This window comes from Cebidichthys violaceus, unplaced genomic scaffold (genome assembly GCF_023349555.1).
Source record: "Cebidichthys violaceus isolate CVI_PGR_0920_01 unplaced genomic scaffold, fCebVio1.0.p SCAF_12, whole genome shotgun sequence".
NCBI lineage: Eukaryota > Metazoa > Chordata > Actinopteri > Perciformes > Stichaeidae > Cebidichthys > Cebidichthys violaceus.
The window spans coordinates 14,677,152-14,691,102 of record NW_027176285.1 but is presented as its reverse complement, the minus strand read 5'-3'; the positions used below and the strand labels follow the sequence as shown (position 1 = coordinate 14,691,102).

Sequence of the window (13,951 nt, the reverse complement as noted above, 5' to 3'; positions counted from 1 at the left end):
TGGACCCCGATGCAGGGGCGTACATTCCTAAAAATAGTGAACGCAAAAACCGACATCGCCAGCCAGAGAAGGCGTTCGAGTGGTTCAAAAAAAAATCGAAACCTAATGGGTAACTTGGCAACACTAACTCATGCAAGGTCATTGGTCATGCCTTCTTGTTTTTTTTGTTTTTTTATGCATAAAAAACATTTGTTAAATGCCAGAAAATCCTATTCATTTCTGCAGAAATGTTCCTGCACTCGGCTGAGCTGGAACAGTTGGCGTATCGGACAAGAAACAGATTTTATTGACACCGGTGTTCTGCTTCTGCTTCCTCTACTGGTGTTGCTCATTCGTTGCTGTGTCTCTGTTTTTGAGTCTAGCCGGAGAAGCTTTCATTCACGTCGCTGAAGCAGCTGATTTTAAACATCACAGGCGACACGTGGATCAGAGGAGACAAATCCATTCATTCAAAAAGAATACACAAATGCCATTTAAGCATATATATATATATATATATATATATATATATATGCTCATACAAGCATTTTATACAGTGGTGCATCCAACACACAAGGTGTTCTAGATGCAGTGTTTCTTTGCACATCTGCTGTAATTCTGATGAGGTCTTACGAAGCCGTTCTTTATGGCATGACCTTTTCAATTATGTATTTACTACAGGGCTTTGTGTAGTCGAGTCTGTGCGTCTGCAAGTTTCGACTATTAGAGCCTCGAGTGTCTCCTGGATATAGTTTCTGAAATATTTAGGTGGCCCAGAATGATCATCCAGAAGAGGAAGAGATAGATTGATTGGTGGCAGATAGTCACAGTGAACAGAGATAAACAGAGCGCTGGAATAAGAACACAGAGTACGATGGAAAGATGTGTACCAGAGGGTGGGAAAGAATCCTCCAAACATAAACTATACTCACACACACACACACACACACACACACACGACCACCATCAGGTAAACACTGAATGAGAGGCAGACAGGATAAAAATGGAGGCTGAGTAATGGAGGAATCATCAAGGTCGTAGAAGGACGGTTGCTGAGAATAGACGACGGTTGGGGGAAGGTAACCAAAAGAGAGGAGAAGACGAGGAGACGAGGAGACGACGACGACGACAGCGCACTCTGCTTTTAATACCAGCTGTTTATTTGCAGAGACTGACATGAACCAGTGTGCCAAACTGGGGGGGGGGGGGGGGGCGGGGGGGGGGGGGGGCAGAAGTTATGAGCAGATTTCACGCGACAGACAGTTTTGTTTTTTTTCATTGTCATTATTGCAAAAAGCGGCCCACGATGCGCTGTAAATTACACGTTTACCAGTACAATTGAATACAGCGACGTACAGATGACAGGCAGCGTTGTTATTCATCAATTCATGCTTTCCACAGTCTCCCGCCATTCCCGCCGACACTAATGGGCTAATGTGATATGCCGAGAGAGGAAAAAAAGAAAACCATAATAGCGGAATAAAGTATATTCCTTTTTTTTTTTTTTTTTTAGAAGATGCATTCCTCTCATGTAGAACATTACTCCAGAGGATGTTGCTTTTTCGCGAGCTACACTGACTTGCACGTTCAAGAACGCTGGCATGCCTCTTTATATTCTAAATATTAAAAAAATTAAATGTTTGACGGTGTGTGTGGCATCCTTCTCTCTTTTGTGAGTCACAGAAGCAGCGTCGTGCCGGTTTAGGGACCGTGTTACACGAGTTTCCGTCCCCTACCTGTCTCTTAAACAGCAACACCCCCTCCCACACACCACCACACACACACACACACACACACACAGAGAAAACCTCTGTTTCCCCTCCTCTCCGCTCACTTGACTCGCTCTGTGTTCTGCCCGGTACCCAGTCAGCCAATCACAAAGCAAGAGCTAGGTGCAAAACACACTTCTCTGCAGCTGTGCTTTGGAAAAAAGGCTCGGAGCTCCTGAAACTAGATCCTCTACGCAAAAAGCAACCCTTGAGGCGTTTGCGCATGTATTTTATTTTTTTCTCATTTATTTCAGATGATGAAATGTGTGTGTGTGTGTGTGTGTGTGTGTGTGTGTGTGTGTGTGTGTGTGTGTGTGTTTATGATAGGGATAAAAAGGAGAGAGAGAGAGAGAGAGAGAGAAGGAGAGAGAGTCCAGATCATTATCCTACTTCGCACTGGACAGTGGATCCGACAACAAAGCTGGCCTGACTGTACAAAGGGCTGCAACAGAAGAGATGCACAGCACACGCTCAGGCCCACTCACATGCATGGGATTAGCGTGTAAGCCGTCCACAGGGGGCACCGCTAACAGAATGTTCGCACTCATTACACGAGCAGTTGACCCTCCGTCGTCCTCGTCCCGCCGGCGTCAGCGGCCGATGGTTACTGCCCTCGCCAGCGTATTTCCACTGTGAGGTCCGAAATATTCATAATGCTATTATGATAATTATCAATACATTTTACCGTGACATTTCCGAATACTTCATAATTACAATGCACACCGTGTATAACAAGTAGAATAACAAGTAAGAGTAACTGATTATGGCATTAATCATGCATTTTATAAATATTCTAGTGTATTATGAAAGCATTATAATGTATTACAACTATGGTACATACAAAGCTTTATGATCATAGCAAAAAAACAAGTATGAAGTATTATGATACTTGACCTTATGAGTCATTAGAAAAGGTTTTATTATTATTTTTATGTGAATCTTTATGAGTGCTTACACTGTAAACATATCATAACGCATTATGAGTATGTTTCTCATGCTTTCTTAGGGTTACGTCACTTCATGACATGTTGCAGAAACACTTCAACATAACTGGTTATTACTGAATGCTAGAGGGCTAAATATGAAGCTCAATAATGTGGATCATATGCGGTAATGGGCAAAAATACACACAGCGCATGGAGACGCACGTTTTGCTCTTTCGCTAACTAACTCTTGTGAAAACACAGAAAGTAGGGCGAACGGCAAACAGCGGAAAAGCTTTTTACTTTTGTCTCCTAATCCTCTATGGACTATAAAAAAAAATAAAAATCACCAAGAACAGGGCTTCAGGGTCGCCTCTGTCAGAATATTGAACGCTTTGCTGAAGTGCACTCTGAGCTCCTGTCAATGTGCGAACCAGAGAAGAGTTGACAGGGAGTTGTGAAGTCGGCGTGGCACATGTGGATTTTGAGGAGCCACGAAACAGATAGCCAACTTTTTACAGCGCGGCCATTAGTGATAATCAATGACAGGAATTGCCTCCTGTTTATTTAGTATTCAGTTCCAGTCTGCGACGGTTGACTCAAATCTTTCACGGCGTGAAAGCATCCGTCGGGAGTCGGTCGTAGACGTGGGCGCAGGAAACATGTGTTGACACGGAAGTGCGAGCTCGTCACGCCGAGGACTCGCTGACTTTGAGGCGAGTGGAGCGTCCTCTCTTCTTCATCATCATCATCATCATCATCATCTCTCCCTCTCGCTCTCTTCCTTCACACTCACCACGAGCGCTCGCTAATACGCGCCGCGCATATGCTGCCGCTCTCTCACTGCCTCTACTCAGGCTCTGCAGGGTGACTCAGATCTCACCCTCTCTCTCTCTCTCTCACTCCCTCTCTCACCCTCTCTCTCTCTCTCCTTTGACACTCTTTAGATCTCATCTGATGCCAAGGCTGAAGGAGTCTCGCTCCCATGAGTCATTGCTCAGCCCCAGTAGCGCTGTGGAAGCCCTGGACCTAAGTATGGAGGACGAGGTTGTCATCAAGCCTGTTCACAGCCGCATCCTCGGGCAGGACTTCTGCTTTGAGGTGAGGAGGCACACACACACACATGCGCGCATACAGTACACAAACACACACACACACACACACACACACACACACACACACACCACACACACACACACACTGAGTGCTGTGGAACATTCCCACCGCCATAGATCTGGTGTTGCTGCTGTATGGAGTTATTGCAGGCATCCGTAAAATAAAAGTTCTGTTCCTTTCCTGTATCCTGTATATGTAACCATGACAGTTCATATTTTTATATATATATATATATATATATATATATATATATACACAATGGTTATAATGATGTTTAATGTATAAGGAGTCGCTCATAGTGATCAACCCACGGAGAGTTACCACCAAACTGAGTTCGTCTTTACGGACTCAATTTGGTGCAGCTATAATACTGTTTTTTTTATTATTTATTCCCAAATAGCAACAAACCGTTTTTTGCGAAAACAAATCTGATTTGCATCCCCCCCCCCCCCCCCCCCCCCCCCCCCCCCCCCAAGTGGCTTTTTCTCCACAGCAACAAGGACTGCAGCTATCAATTATATATTCACTCGATTCAGTCATAAAATAGTGCAGAATGATCATTACAATAATACAAATAAAACATCAAATGTGAGGTAACAGCTGGGAACAACGCTCTCAGATGCAGCTGCTCCTCTCTCTTCACACATCTCCAGTGAAAGTCCTGTTCTTGATTAGCTGCTGATGGCCAATTATAACCGAAAGTTCAGATGCAGACTGCATTCTTGTGTTAAAAAAAAACAAAACACACACAGCGGTTTATGTTTTTTCTGGTTGTCGGGGGAAAAAAAACAACTGGAAGCGCAGCGGTAATTTTGTTTCAGTCACGATCATCGGAGGACTGGAGTCGCTTCCGACAAATTGCCAAATGTGCACAAACACATACTTGCATACGTGTAGCTGTAGCCGGGGAGACGTTCTGCTCAATCCTCCACTGTTTACCGTAGAGACCAAAAAAAAACTCCACTAATCTTTTTTTATGATCCTGCTCATTAGATCATTCTGCTTCTTTGTTTCTGCTCTCTCTCTCTCTCTCTCTCTCTCTCTCTCTCTCTCTCTCTCTCTCTCTCTCTCTCTCCCACTGTGCATTTCTGAATCATCCAGTCATCATCCAGCCTGCCAGGCAGCCATCTCTCTCTCCTCTGTCCATTCTCACCACTCTGCCAAGTCATCCTCAGTCTGCATCATATCCTTGTGTTGCATTGTTCGCTAAGCTTCTTTTGCTGTCGGGACACAAAAGGGTCTTTTAGAACTAAGTTTAGCAGAAACATTCTGTTCGGCTTATTGTTGTGCTGCACTGAGTTTGATGTTTAAAGCGTTTCGGTTTCCTTCTCTCTCTCTCTCTCTCTGTCTGTCTTGTCTGTGTGGCGGCTGTAGGTCACCACCTCCACAGGAAGCAAGTGTTTTTCGTGCCGTTCGTCAGCCGAGAGAGACAAATGGATGGAGAATCTGAGGAGGGCGGTGCAGCCCAACAAGGTAAACACGCAGTAGGCGGCGACGAGACTGTGTGCGGCAGCAATCGGCGCCAATAAAGTGTCCCAATTCCAAAACCGCACACTGTGCAACATTGGTTGTGATGAAGACGGTCGAGCTGCGCGGTGTTGACATTCAGTGTGGCAATTTCGCACAGCGATGCAACCTGACGCGTTCGCGTCCGGCCGGTGGAGGACACGGAGGCGAGGGCGAGGAGCGCCAAAAGAGCCCCGATGCCATCTGTAGTCTGGATCACAAAAACACAAAAAGAGAAGCCAAGGAAATAGTCCCCCATCTCACGGCGTCTTCGTCGCTCCTTCATCTGTCATTATTTAGAAAATGACTCACTAATTAGAAGTTTGGATAAAAACAAAAAAAAAGTTCCTTTGTGACGTTGGAGTCCTTGTTGTCCTCAGCTTCCTTTGGCAGGGAGCTGCTATTTCCATCTCGCTCCGTTTTTGAATCATTCCATAATTTAGAGAGATTAGATACGGTGCAATGTGGGGTTTATTTTGGCGAACATCAAAACTGGAGTGAGACGCCCCCCAAAATTCTTTGGAACTAGATAATGAAGTCTTTGGAGTTCTATTGAATAAGATTAAACACGTTTTGCTCCTGGAGAGCTTTAAACCTGTAATGAGTCCATATATCGGTGAACAGAGGATTCAGACGGACGGGGCGGGACGCATGCGAGGCTCAACCTGTTTCCCTTTGTGGTTTACGGGTCAGTGTTTGTTGCCTCGCCCTGGAGTCTCTGTTTTCTATCTCTGCTGCTCGGGAGGAGGAAGGAGATGATTCTTTTATTCCAATTATCAAATAACAAAGGGAATGAAAATATATTCAGCGATTTTTCAATGCCTATTTGCCAGATATGTAATCGATGTAAATGAAACCAGGTAGTCTAAATGCTAAACCTGCACAATTCAGCTGGTGTGTAAGTTATAATTGTGGGTAATTATGATAATAGGCCATTTACGGAGAGGTATCGTCTTTGAGGGCTGGATGAATACATTTCCGCGTGTCATAATGCAAAAGTTTAATTTCTAATTGAAGGTATTGAGCACCTTTAATTTAGAGCAGGGAGTTATGTTACAATAAACATGGGAACATTTGGAAAATTGATGACGCTACTGACAAAAGCGTCATTAATACTGATTACACTCCTCGACATTTTGCTCCCACTTGATGCAGATACTAAGTGAACCACAGAAACACACACACACACACACACACAGAAGAATGATTCTATATGATGACATATGAAAAGCATCCAGCTGTCTGTTTCAAACATCCAACGGCGTCCTTGTGATCGCGAGAGGCTCCGGCGTTTCTCTCTCCAACAACGTCAGTATTTGCTCCTCGTTTCCTCCCGTCATCTTCAGAGGCAGTCGTCAAGGCAATCTGAATAAAGGGCCCCCGAAAATACACCCCGCTCTTGGCGATATCAAATGATGACATAATAATGGGTTAGCGCTCTGTGAAATAATGTAGGAGTGAGGTTTCTTAGCTACTGCAAGCGCGGCAGAGAGGAGCTTTTAAGTCGCTGCCCGAGGAACGATTGAAGGACTTGATGAATTGTGTGCGTCGTTTAAAAGTGGAGAAACTTCAAAACCCGGGGGTTTGAGGCGGATTCTCTTCTCTTCTTCATTCAGGTTGTTGGTTCACTAGATGCTTTTTTAGGTCGGTCACCTCCAGTACCTGTCCTCCCATCATTTTGAACTACTGTATATATATATATGTTGTTGGCTGAAAAGAAGACCTTTCTAAACCTCCTATCATCCTCTGCAGGACAACAGTCGCCGGGTGGAGAACCTGCTGCGGCTCTGGATCATCGAGGCCAAGGACCTTCCGGCCAAAAAGAAGTACTTCTGCGAGCTCTGTCTGGACGACTCGCTGTACGCCCGCACCACCTGCAAGCTCAAGACCGACAACGTGTTTTGGGGAGAGCACTTTGAGTTCAACAACCTGCCCGCCGTCAAGAGCGTCACGGCGCACCTCTACAAAGACACGGACAAGAAGAAGAAGAAAGACAAAAACAATTACATCGGACTCGTCAACATCCCCGTCGCGGCGGTCACCGGCCGACAGTTTATGGAGAAGTGGTATCCCGTCAGCACGCCCAACCCCCCCAAGGGCAAGACGTCCGGGCCCATGATTCGGATCAAGGCGCGCTATCAGAGTATGAACATCCTTCCCATGGAGATGTACAAGGAGTTTGCGGAGTACACCACCAACAACTACATGCTGCTTTGCTCGGTGCTTGAGCCCGGGATTAGCGTGAAGAACAAGGAGGAGATGGCGTGTGCGCTGGTCCACATCCTGCAGAGCACCGGCAAGGCCAAGGTTAGTACCGGCAATAACCATGATTTATTTCCATTTTTCTCTCCCCACGTTTGCGCTCCCCGCGGAGACATAACGGATAACAAAACCAGAATGTCAAACTGTTATCTTGCCGTGAGGTACTGACGAGACATTATGTAGCGCACAGAGGTTAACTGTTCCTCCGCTGCCTGCTCTTCCTGTGAACTGTTGACCCCCCCCCCCTCCCCCCCTCCATCCACAGCTGTAATACAGAGCAGACAAAGACCAGACGGAGAGGTGATTTCCTCATGCCAGCACCAGCCTGTATTACATTTTTAACTCGAGCTAATCCCTTCCATGTATCCCCCCGCGGTGCTTCGCGGCATACCGATGCAGGACAGAAGCACAATATATCCACTGGCTGTCTGTAGCACTGCGAGCCGCGGGAAGATTAGTCTACCGCAGTGGGAGCTAAGTCTCCCATGACAGCAGGCCGGTGGACTCGGTTAATCTCTCCCATCCATCCGGAATGTCTGTATTTGGCTTTTACTTTGACAAGCGCAGCGTTTTGTCTTTTCGCCGCGGCGAGACGAACGTTTTTCTGACCCGCATAAACGTCGGAGCGCGAGACGTGGGCGGGGAACGCCGTCTCATCGGCTGGAAAAAAAGAGGGAGCGAAGGAGCTTAGAGTTGAGTCGACGAGTCGATGAATCAAAGTGAATCAGCGAAACATTTTCGTGACAGGACAGTCGTGTTCTGAAGAGACATTTAAAGGCATTCATTTTGACTGTTTTCTTCTTTTCATACAGCAAACGATTAACTGATACCTTGAGGAGACTATTCGCCCATTAACCAATAATGAAAGAAGTTTAATAATACTGACGAATCTAATTCTGGTCCAAGGCATTTCTAATGATTGTCAGGAAATAAGCATTTTGTTCTCGTTATGTCGGAAATAGCTTGTCTGCTTGAACGTCGCTTCGGGCTGCAGCATCGAGCTTCACCTCCTCGTCACCACGACAGCTCGCCGCATCAATTTAGTTTTCCTGACAAGTGTCTCATCGGCGAGAGCTTTGAAACTTCCCTTTGACTTTTATCGCATCTCGGCGGAGGCGACGAACGATCGTCGCTTAAAGAAGCGGCGTCCGTCCACGCCGTTACCGCCGGTCTGGGGACTGAGAGCCCGCTGCTGATTGACGGGAGAGAAGGCCTCCGCTGCTCCCCGGAGAGACCGCCACATCCTTAATCATCTTCAATTAATTAATCCCCACTTAAAAAAACCTTTACTTTTCTCTCACCTCCCCGCTCCTTCTGTCTTTTCGGGCTGGTTTTGCTGGTGGATGAGCAGCTTTGTGAAACGGCACTAAGAGATGATATTTCAAGGTCTGTTCGTCATTAGAGAGACTCTGGTATACATACGGTGTAAACCCCGCACTGCTGTGAGAAGTCTGCGTTCAACGAAACGCAAAACAGGCGCTGTAAATAAAGCTGCTGTCGCCTTTTTTGAAGAACAGGCAAACAGACGCGAACGGGACAAATTAATGAAAGCTGCTTTCAAAATGTCAAGCGTCAGCGCCGACTGCTTCCTCTCTGGGAAGACTTTCGTCGTTCAAGACGCGGTGAAGTGGTCTGACATTAGGCAGCGCACACACACACACACACACACACACACACACTTTGAGTGCATGTTCCTTCAGCGCTGATGGATAAAGCGTGTCACGTCATGCCAAAACGAGCACACGGCGAAAACCACTTATTCTAAAACATTGCTGAGGCCTAATTAGGACATCCTCTGCTGCGGCACGGACGCTTCACATGCACACACCTCGGCCCTATGTTTGCTCCTTTACGATCCAGCGGTTAAGTTCAATTCACCGCCAACTGTTGCCGTCACTGGTGGGTTATATTTAGGAATCGAGCACGTTCGCTCGAGCGAGGATAAACTCCTCTAAGCTCGGTGTTTAGTATGTTTAATAGAGCCTTTGGTTATTCATCCCCCCCCCCCCCCATTCTTATCGTGGGTGTAGTCTTCCAACTGTTCAGACTCAAGTCAAATCCACGGAGTCGGTATCTAATTCTGCCAGCGCCACGGTGGATTTCTTGTAGTTTGGACATAATCTGTTGCAGGTCGGTGACAGAAGGCGGCGAGCACATCCTCTGACACCCAGCAAGAGGTGACACCGGGGGGTTTTTTTTTTTTGGAAACGCAGCTGTAACTTTTGCCGTTGTGAAGTTCCGCTGATGTGCGTCGTGTTTAATCGCCTGTGCACAGGTGGTAAAAAAAAATAAGCGGCTTTTAATCGCAGCCGCCCATTGTTAAGAGATGTAGATTGCAGGTTGTGACATGCATTAGTATGCAACACCTCCTAGACTTCTGTTTCTTCCTGTGTCATTTTATCACCCATCACCGGATAATTACACCCCCCCACACACACACAATGTTGTGCTCCGTTGCACACTCGCTCCTTCCCTCTTGTTCTCTCCCTACTTTCCGTCTTTTGTCTTGCTTCATCTCTCACTCTCTCTCTCTCTCTCTCTCTCTCTCTCTCTCTCTCTCTCTCTCTCTCTCTCTCTCTCTCTCTCGCTTCATTGCGTCTTTGAGGCCAAAGCGCTCGTTGCCGTTGCGGACGCCGTGTTGATGTCTGGATGCATCGGTGAGCACGCCCCCGCGTCGCCGCACAGACGCTCTAACTCTACAGCGCACACTCGCCCACGTATAAATCACAGAGGCATTAGCAGGTGGTTGCAGGTCAGCTATTCAATTTTGTGCATGAGCAAATAGGCCCACAGTTGTATTAAGATATATGTGGCTTTGTATAGCATAGGAAAAAGGTCAGAAGTGTGCACTATGGCTGCGGGTTGGAACAGTAAACTGATTTTTTTATTTTTTTTATTAAACCCAGCCAAAATCAAAATGAGAAATCCAATCGTAGCATTTCCTGCGCTGTGAGGAGGTCACATCACCTGTTTGTCTCCTGCCCCCCCCCCCCCCGGTGGGACACGCCGTTATGTCCACACGCCCAAAAACAGCACTACTGGAAGCTCCTCGGCAACAATAACAGAAAACCTTCTGCTGCGTCGGAATTGCCCGGAGACGTTCGCCTTTCTTTTCGTCTGAAGATATCCACTCCTGGCACGAATCCTCGGCGTTATTGATCTAGTCTTCTCGACGCCTTAGCCCCCCCCCCCCCTCCTCCTTCGGGAAGATTATGTTCTAATTTTGTTGCCGCTCCTCTCGGGCCGTGCCGGCTGTTGGAAGTGACGATAAGGAGGATTTATCCTTACGATAACTGGCCCGGACGAGGGCGGCGTCCTGTGTTATTATGCCATTTTGTTTCCATTTTACTGCTCCTCGTGGTAAACTAACCGCCCCCTGCTTAAGAGGGCCGAAATATGTGAGTCTCTCTCTCTCTCTCTCTCTCTCTCTCTCTCTCTCTCTCTCTCTCTCTCTCTCCTCTCTGCACCCTCTGTGGTAGAGTTCTACGTTCAGCACAAGCGTCCCTGTTAATGCGTTCGGCGCTGTCAACAGTGGGCAGCGGTGCACATCGCCACAGCTGTGGCGCACAGACACAGTTTGTCACAAGTACATAATATGATATGACAAATGATTTAGTAACTTGACATGAAGGGCTCTGGTACTTCTGTATTCCGCTGGGCTTTTTTTTTCCTTCTTTTTTTCTTTACTAGCTTTGAGTGAATCAGCTGTCCCCCGAGGGCGGCGGCGAGCTTTTTCGTAGCGTGCGAGCCGCCTGTCAATACCCTCCCCAATATCAGGGAAGTTGTCAGTATCATTTTTTAATTGAGACAATAACTTGTACGTATTTTTCATGTGGTCGTTTCTCCACTAAATGCCGCCATTTGTCTTTTATTTTCTTCCGTTTTGACGCTGTTTGGGACACTGGATCACAGCTGTAATGAACCCTCTTATGATGAACTGACATGGATGTTGGAGGAGACAGACTAACAGTTTGTGAAGTGTGTTCGAGTGAGATCAAGACACCTCATTGAGAACAGGAGATGATCTGCTCTATAGGCTCTAATCAGATCAGGATATAAATACAAAGCACATCAATGCACTTGCATATACACTGTACACGTCGCACTACAAAGGCAATGCATCATCTCTTCAGAGTGTTTTGTAATTCCAGCAGGCATTTTTATTGATCACGCCCTAACAGAGTGGAGTGATGGAGGAGAGAAAGAGAGAGAGAGAGAGAGAGAGAAAGAGAGAGGAGAGAGAGAGAGAGAGAGAGAGAGAGAGAGAGAGAGAGAGAGCATTGCAGCAAAACAGTTAATGGATGTGGAGACAAACAGCAAAGAGAAACATCTGGAAGCTTCTTGACGTCTCTGTTGGCGCTGAGATTACAGAGACTCTTGTCTTCCTCCCTCGCCGGTCTTTTCTCTCACTTTCAGTCTCCTCGACACTTTATCCTCATGAGATTCATCTGCCTTCGTGTATAGTTTTAAAGGACAAACATGCATGTGCACAGCAAGGCATACAAAATAAAGTGTTAAACTCGTCACATGGGCAACATACAACGTACAGACAAGCGCTAGTGATCATTACGAATGTCCACCATAGCTCCATATCTCAGGCTCAGGATATACGCTCATCTTTTCTAGCTTTTCCATCGGTCACATTTTAGCGTTCCTCTCTCCCAGAGGAGTCCATCTCAGCTAAAGCCTCCGGGATGAGATCTGCCTCTCGTGTCACATTTCATCTGCAGCACTTCAGCTTCTGACCTGCAGAAATAATGACATCCCCACCATTACCTTGAGCAAATGTTAGCATGCTAACTACCGAAAACCAGCTGGACGTCAGCAGTGTCGTCGGGAACGCGTTAGCATACCGACGTTAGCATTTAGCTCAAAGCGTCGATGACGGTGTCACTTTTGTCTTACTGTCTTCTGCCTGGTTTCACAATGTTGGCGCTTGCAAAAAAAAGTGTTTTTTTTTAGACTCAATATGAGACTAAATGTCATGTTACAGAGGGCAACATGTATATTTAATAATGAAATGCATGTAAGGGCGTCGTTGGAATGCACTTAAGCCCGATGTAGAAACGTCGACACACACAGAACATGCCCAGTAAGTCAGCAGACGTGACGTTTGCGTGCTGATGACACTTGCTGTAAGACCCCCTCCGGTCTAACCTAGCTGCATGACGATCACGTGCTCTTAGGAGCTAAATTGGGAGATCTGCAGCCCCTTCCTGTTTTTGTGTCGAATAACGAGCCTTCGGGAAGAAACTCGCTTTCATTTCCGTTTTGCGGCCCTCCGGTCCTCTCAGTCAACCCAATGTGACCCTCACAGGAAGAGCTGCAGGCTGTGACTCTGTAATACTAGCCACCGGTCTCCAGGGAGGGAAAGCAGGGGGAGGCAGAAAGAGATGGAAAGATGAGGAGAGCGAAAGGATGGAGAGAGAGAGGCTGGAGTGGTTTGCTGTTCCCCCCCCCCCCCCCCCCCCCCCCCGAGGCTGGAGAACTGAACCCATCGATCAGTCAAATTGCTTATGTTTGTTGGGTTTCTATTTTCTCCTCGCGTTCAATTCTTTTTTCCGACCTATCTGTAACAAAACTATTAATTATTGAACCCAAACTTTGTCATTTCAAATGATCTAAAACCTTTTGGTGCACACACACACACACACACACACACACACACACACACACACTTACCTGAATAGCAGCTCTGGAAGCATCAACAGGTTATTTAGTTGTTCTAATGAATCCCATTAGTTCCGCAAACCGTGACTTCTCCATTAATTTTTTTGTTCATCCATTCCCAAGACAATCTGTGAACCAAGTAGAAGCACTGTGCCAAATGGAAATCTTTTCTGCTCTATTTATGCTCAGTTCGACATCGTTGGAATTTAATATATCCACAAAACAAACAGCTTTTCTTTCATTAAGATACTCGATTCGACAGCAGGACAACCGTGAAAATAAGCAGGCACGGCTGTGAACACGTTTACGTCATCAATCACGTGAGCTCGGCGTCGTTTAGCCGTCCAATAATCTCCATTATTTACATTCATTGTAACATGAAGTGCATTGATTCCCATTCGCATGACACACAGCTGGGTGAAGTGATCAAGTGTGTGATATTTGAACTCGCCAGAGACATTCAGGTCCAGACAGTTTTAAAGAGGCTGAATTAAGACAAACAATGTTCTGTAACTTAACCTCAGGCTTGTTCCTGCTCCACTACTTTCCTTTTAAGGCCTTTTTATTGCTCTCACTCTGGTATTGCTGTGGTTTATATCGCCATAGAAACATCTGAGTGCCTTCAAAGTAGAAACCCGACCCTCTTTTTGTCGACGTTTTTTCTTCCCACAGACTCGACGTTCTTCGGTAATCGCTGTGCTCGTCATTTGAAACGCCGCGTCGCGT

At 46.4% G+C, this 13,951-nt stretch overlaps 1 protein-coding gene across 1 annotated transcript in view; it reads left to right on the top strand.

Annotated features, from left to right (window-relative positions):
- Window positions 1-3,622: 3,622 nt before the first annotated feature.
- The window catches only part of dab2ipb (DAB2 interacting protein b), a 33,506-nt gene continuing 23,177 nt past the window's right edge, over window positions 3,623-13,951 (top strand). The window contains exons 1-3 of the mRNA XM_068706630.1: window positions 3,623-3,772; window positions 5,162-5,260; window positions 7,046-7,600. Of these exons, the coding sequence (XP_068562731.1) occupies window positions 3,629-3,772; window positions 5,162-5,260; window positions 7,046-7,600 (798 nt within the window). The 5' untranslated portion in view covers window positions 3,623-3,628. The remainder of the gene's footprint in view (window positions 3,773-5,161; window positions 5,261-7,045; window positions 7,601-13,951) is intronic.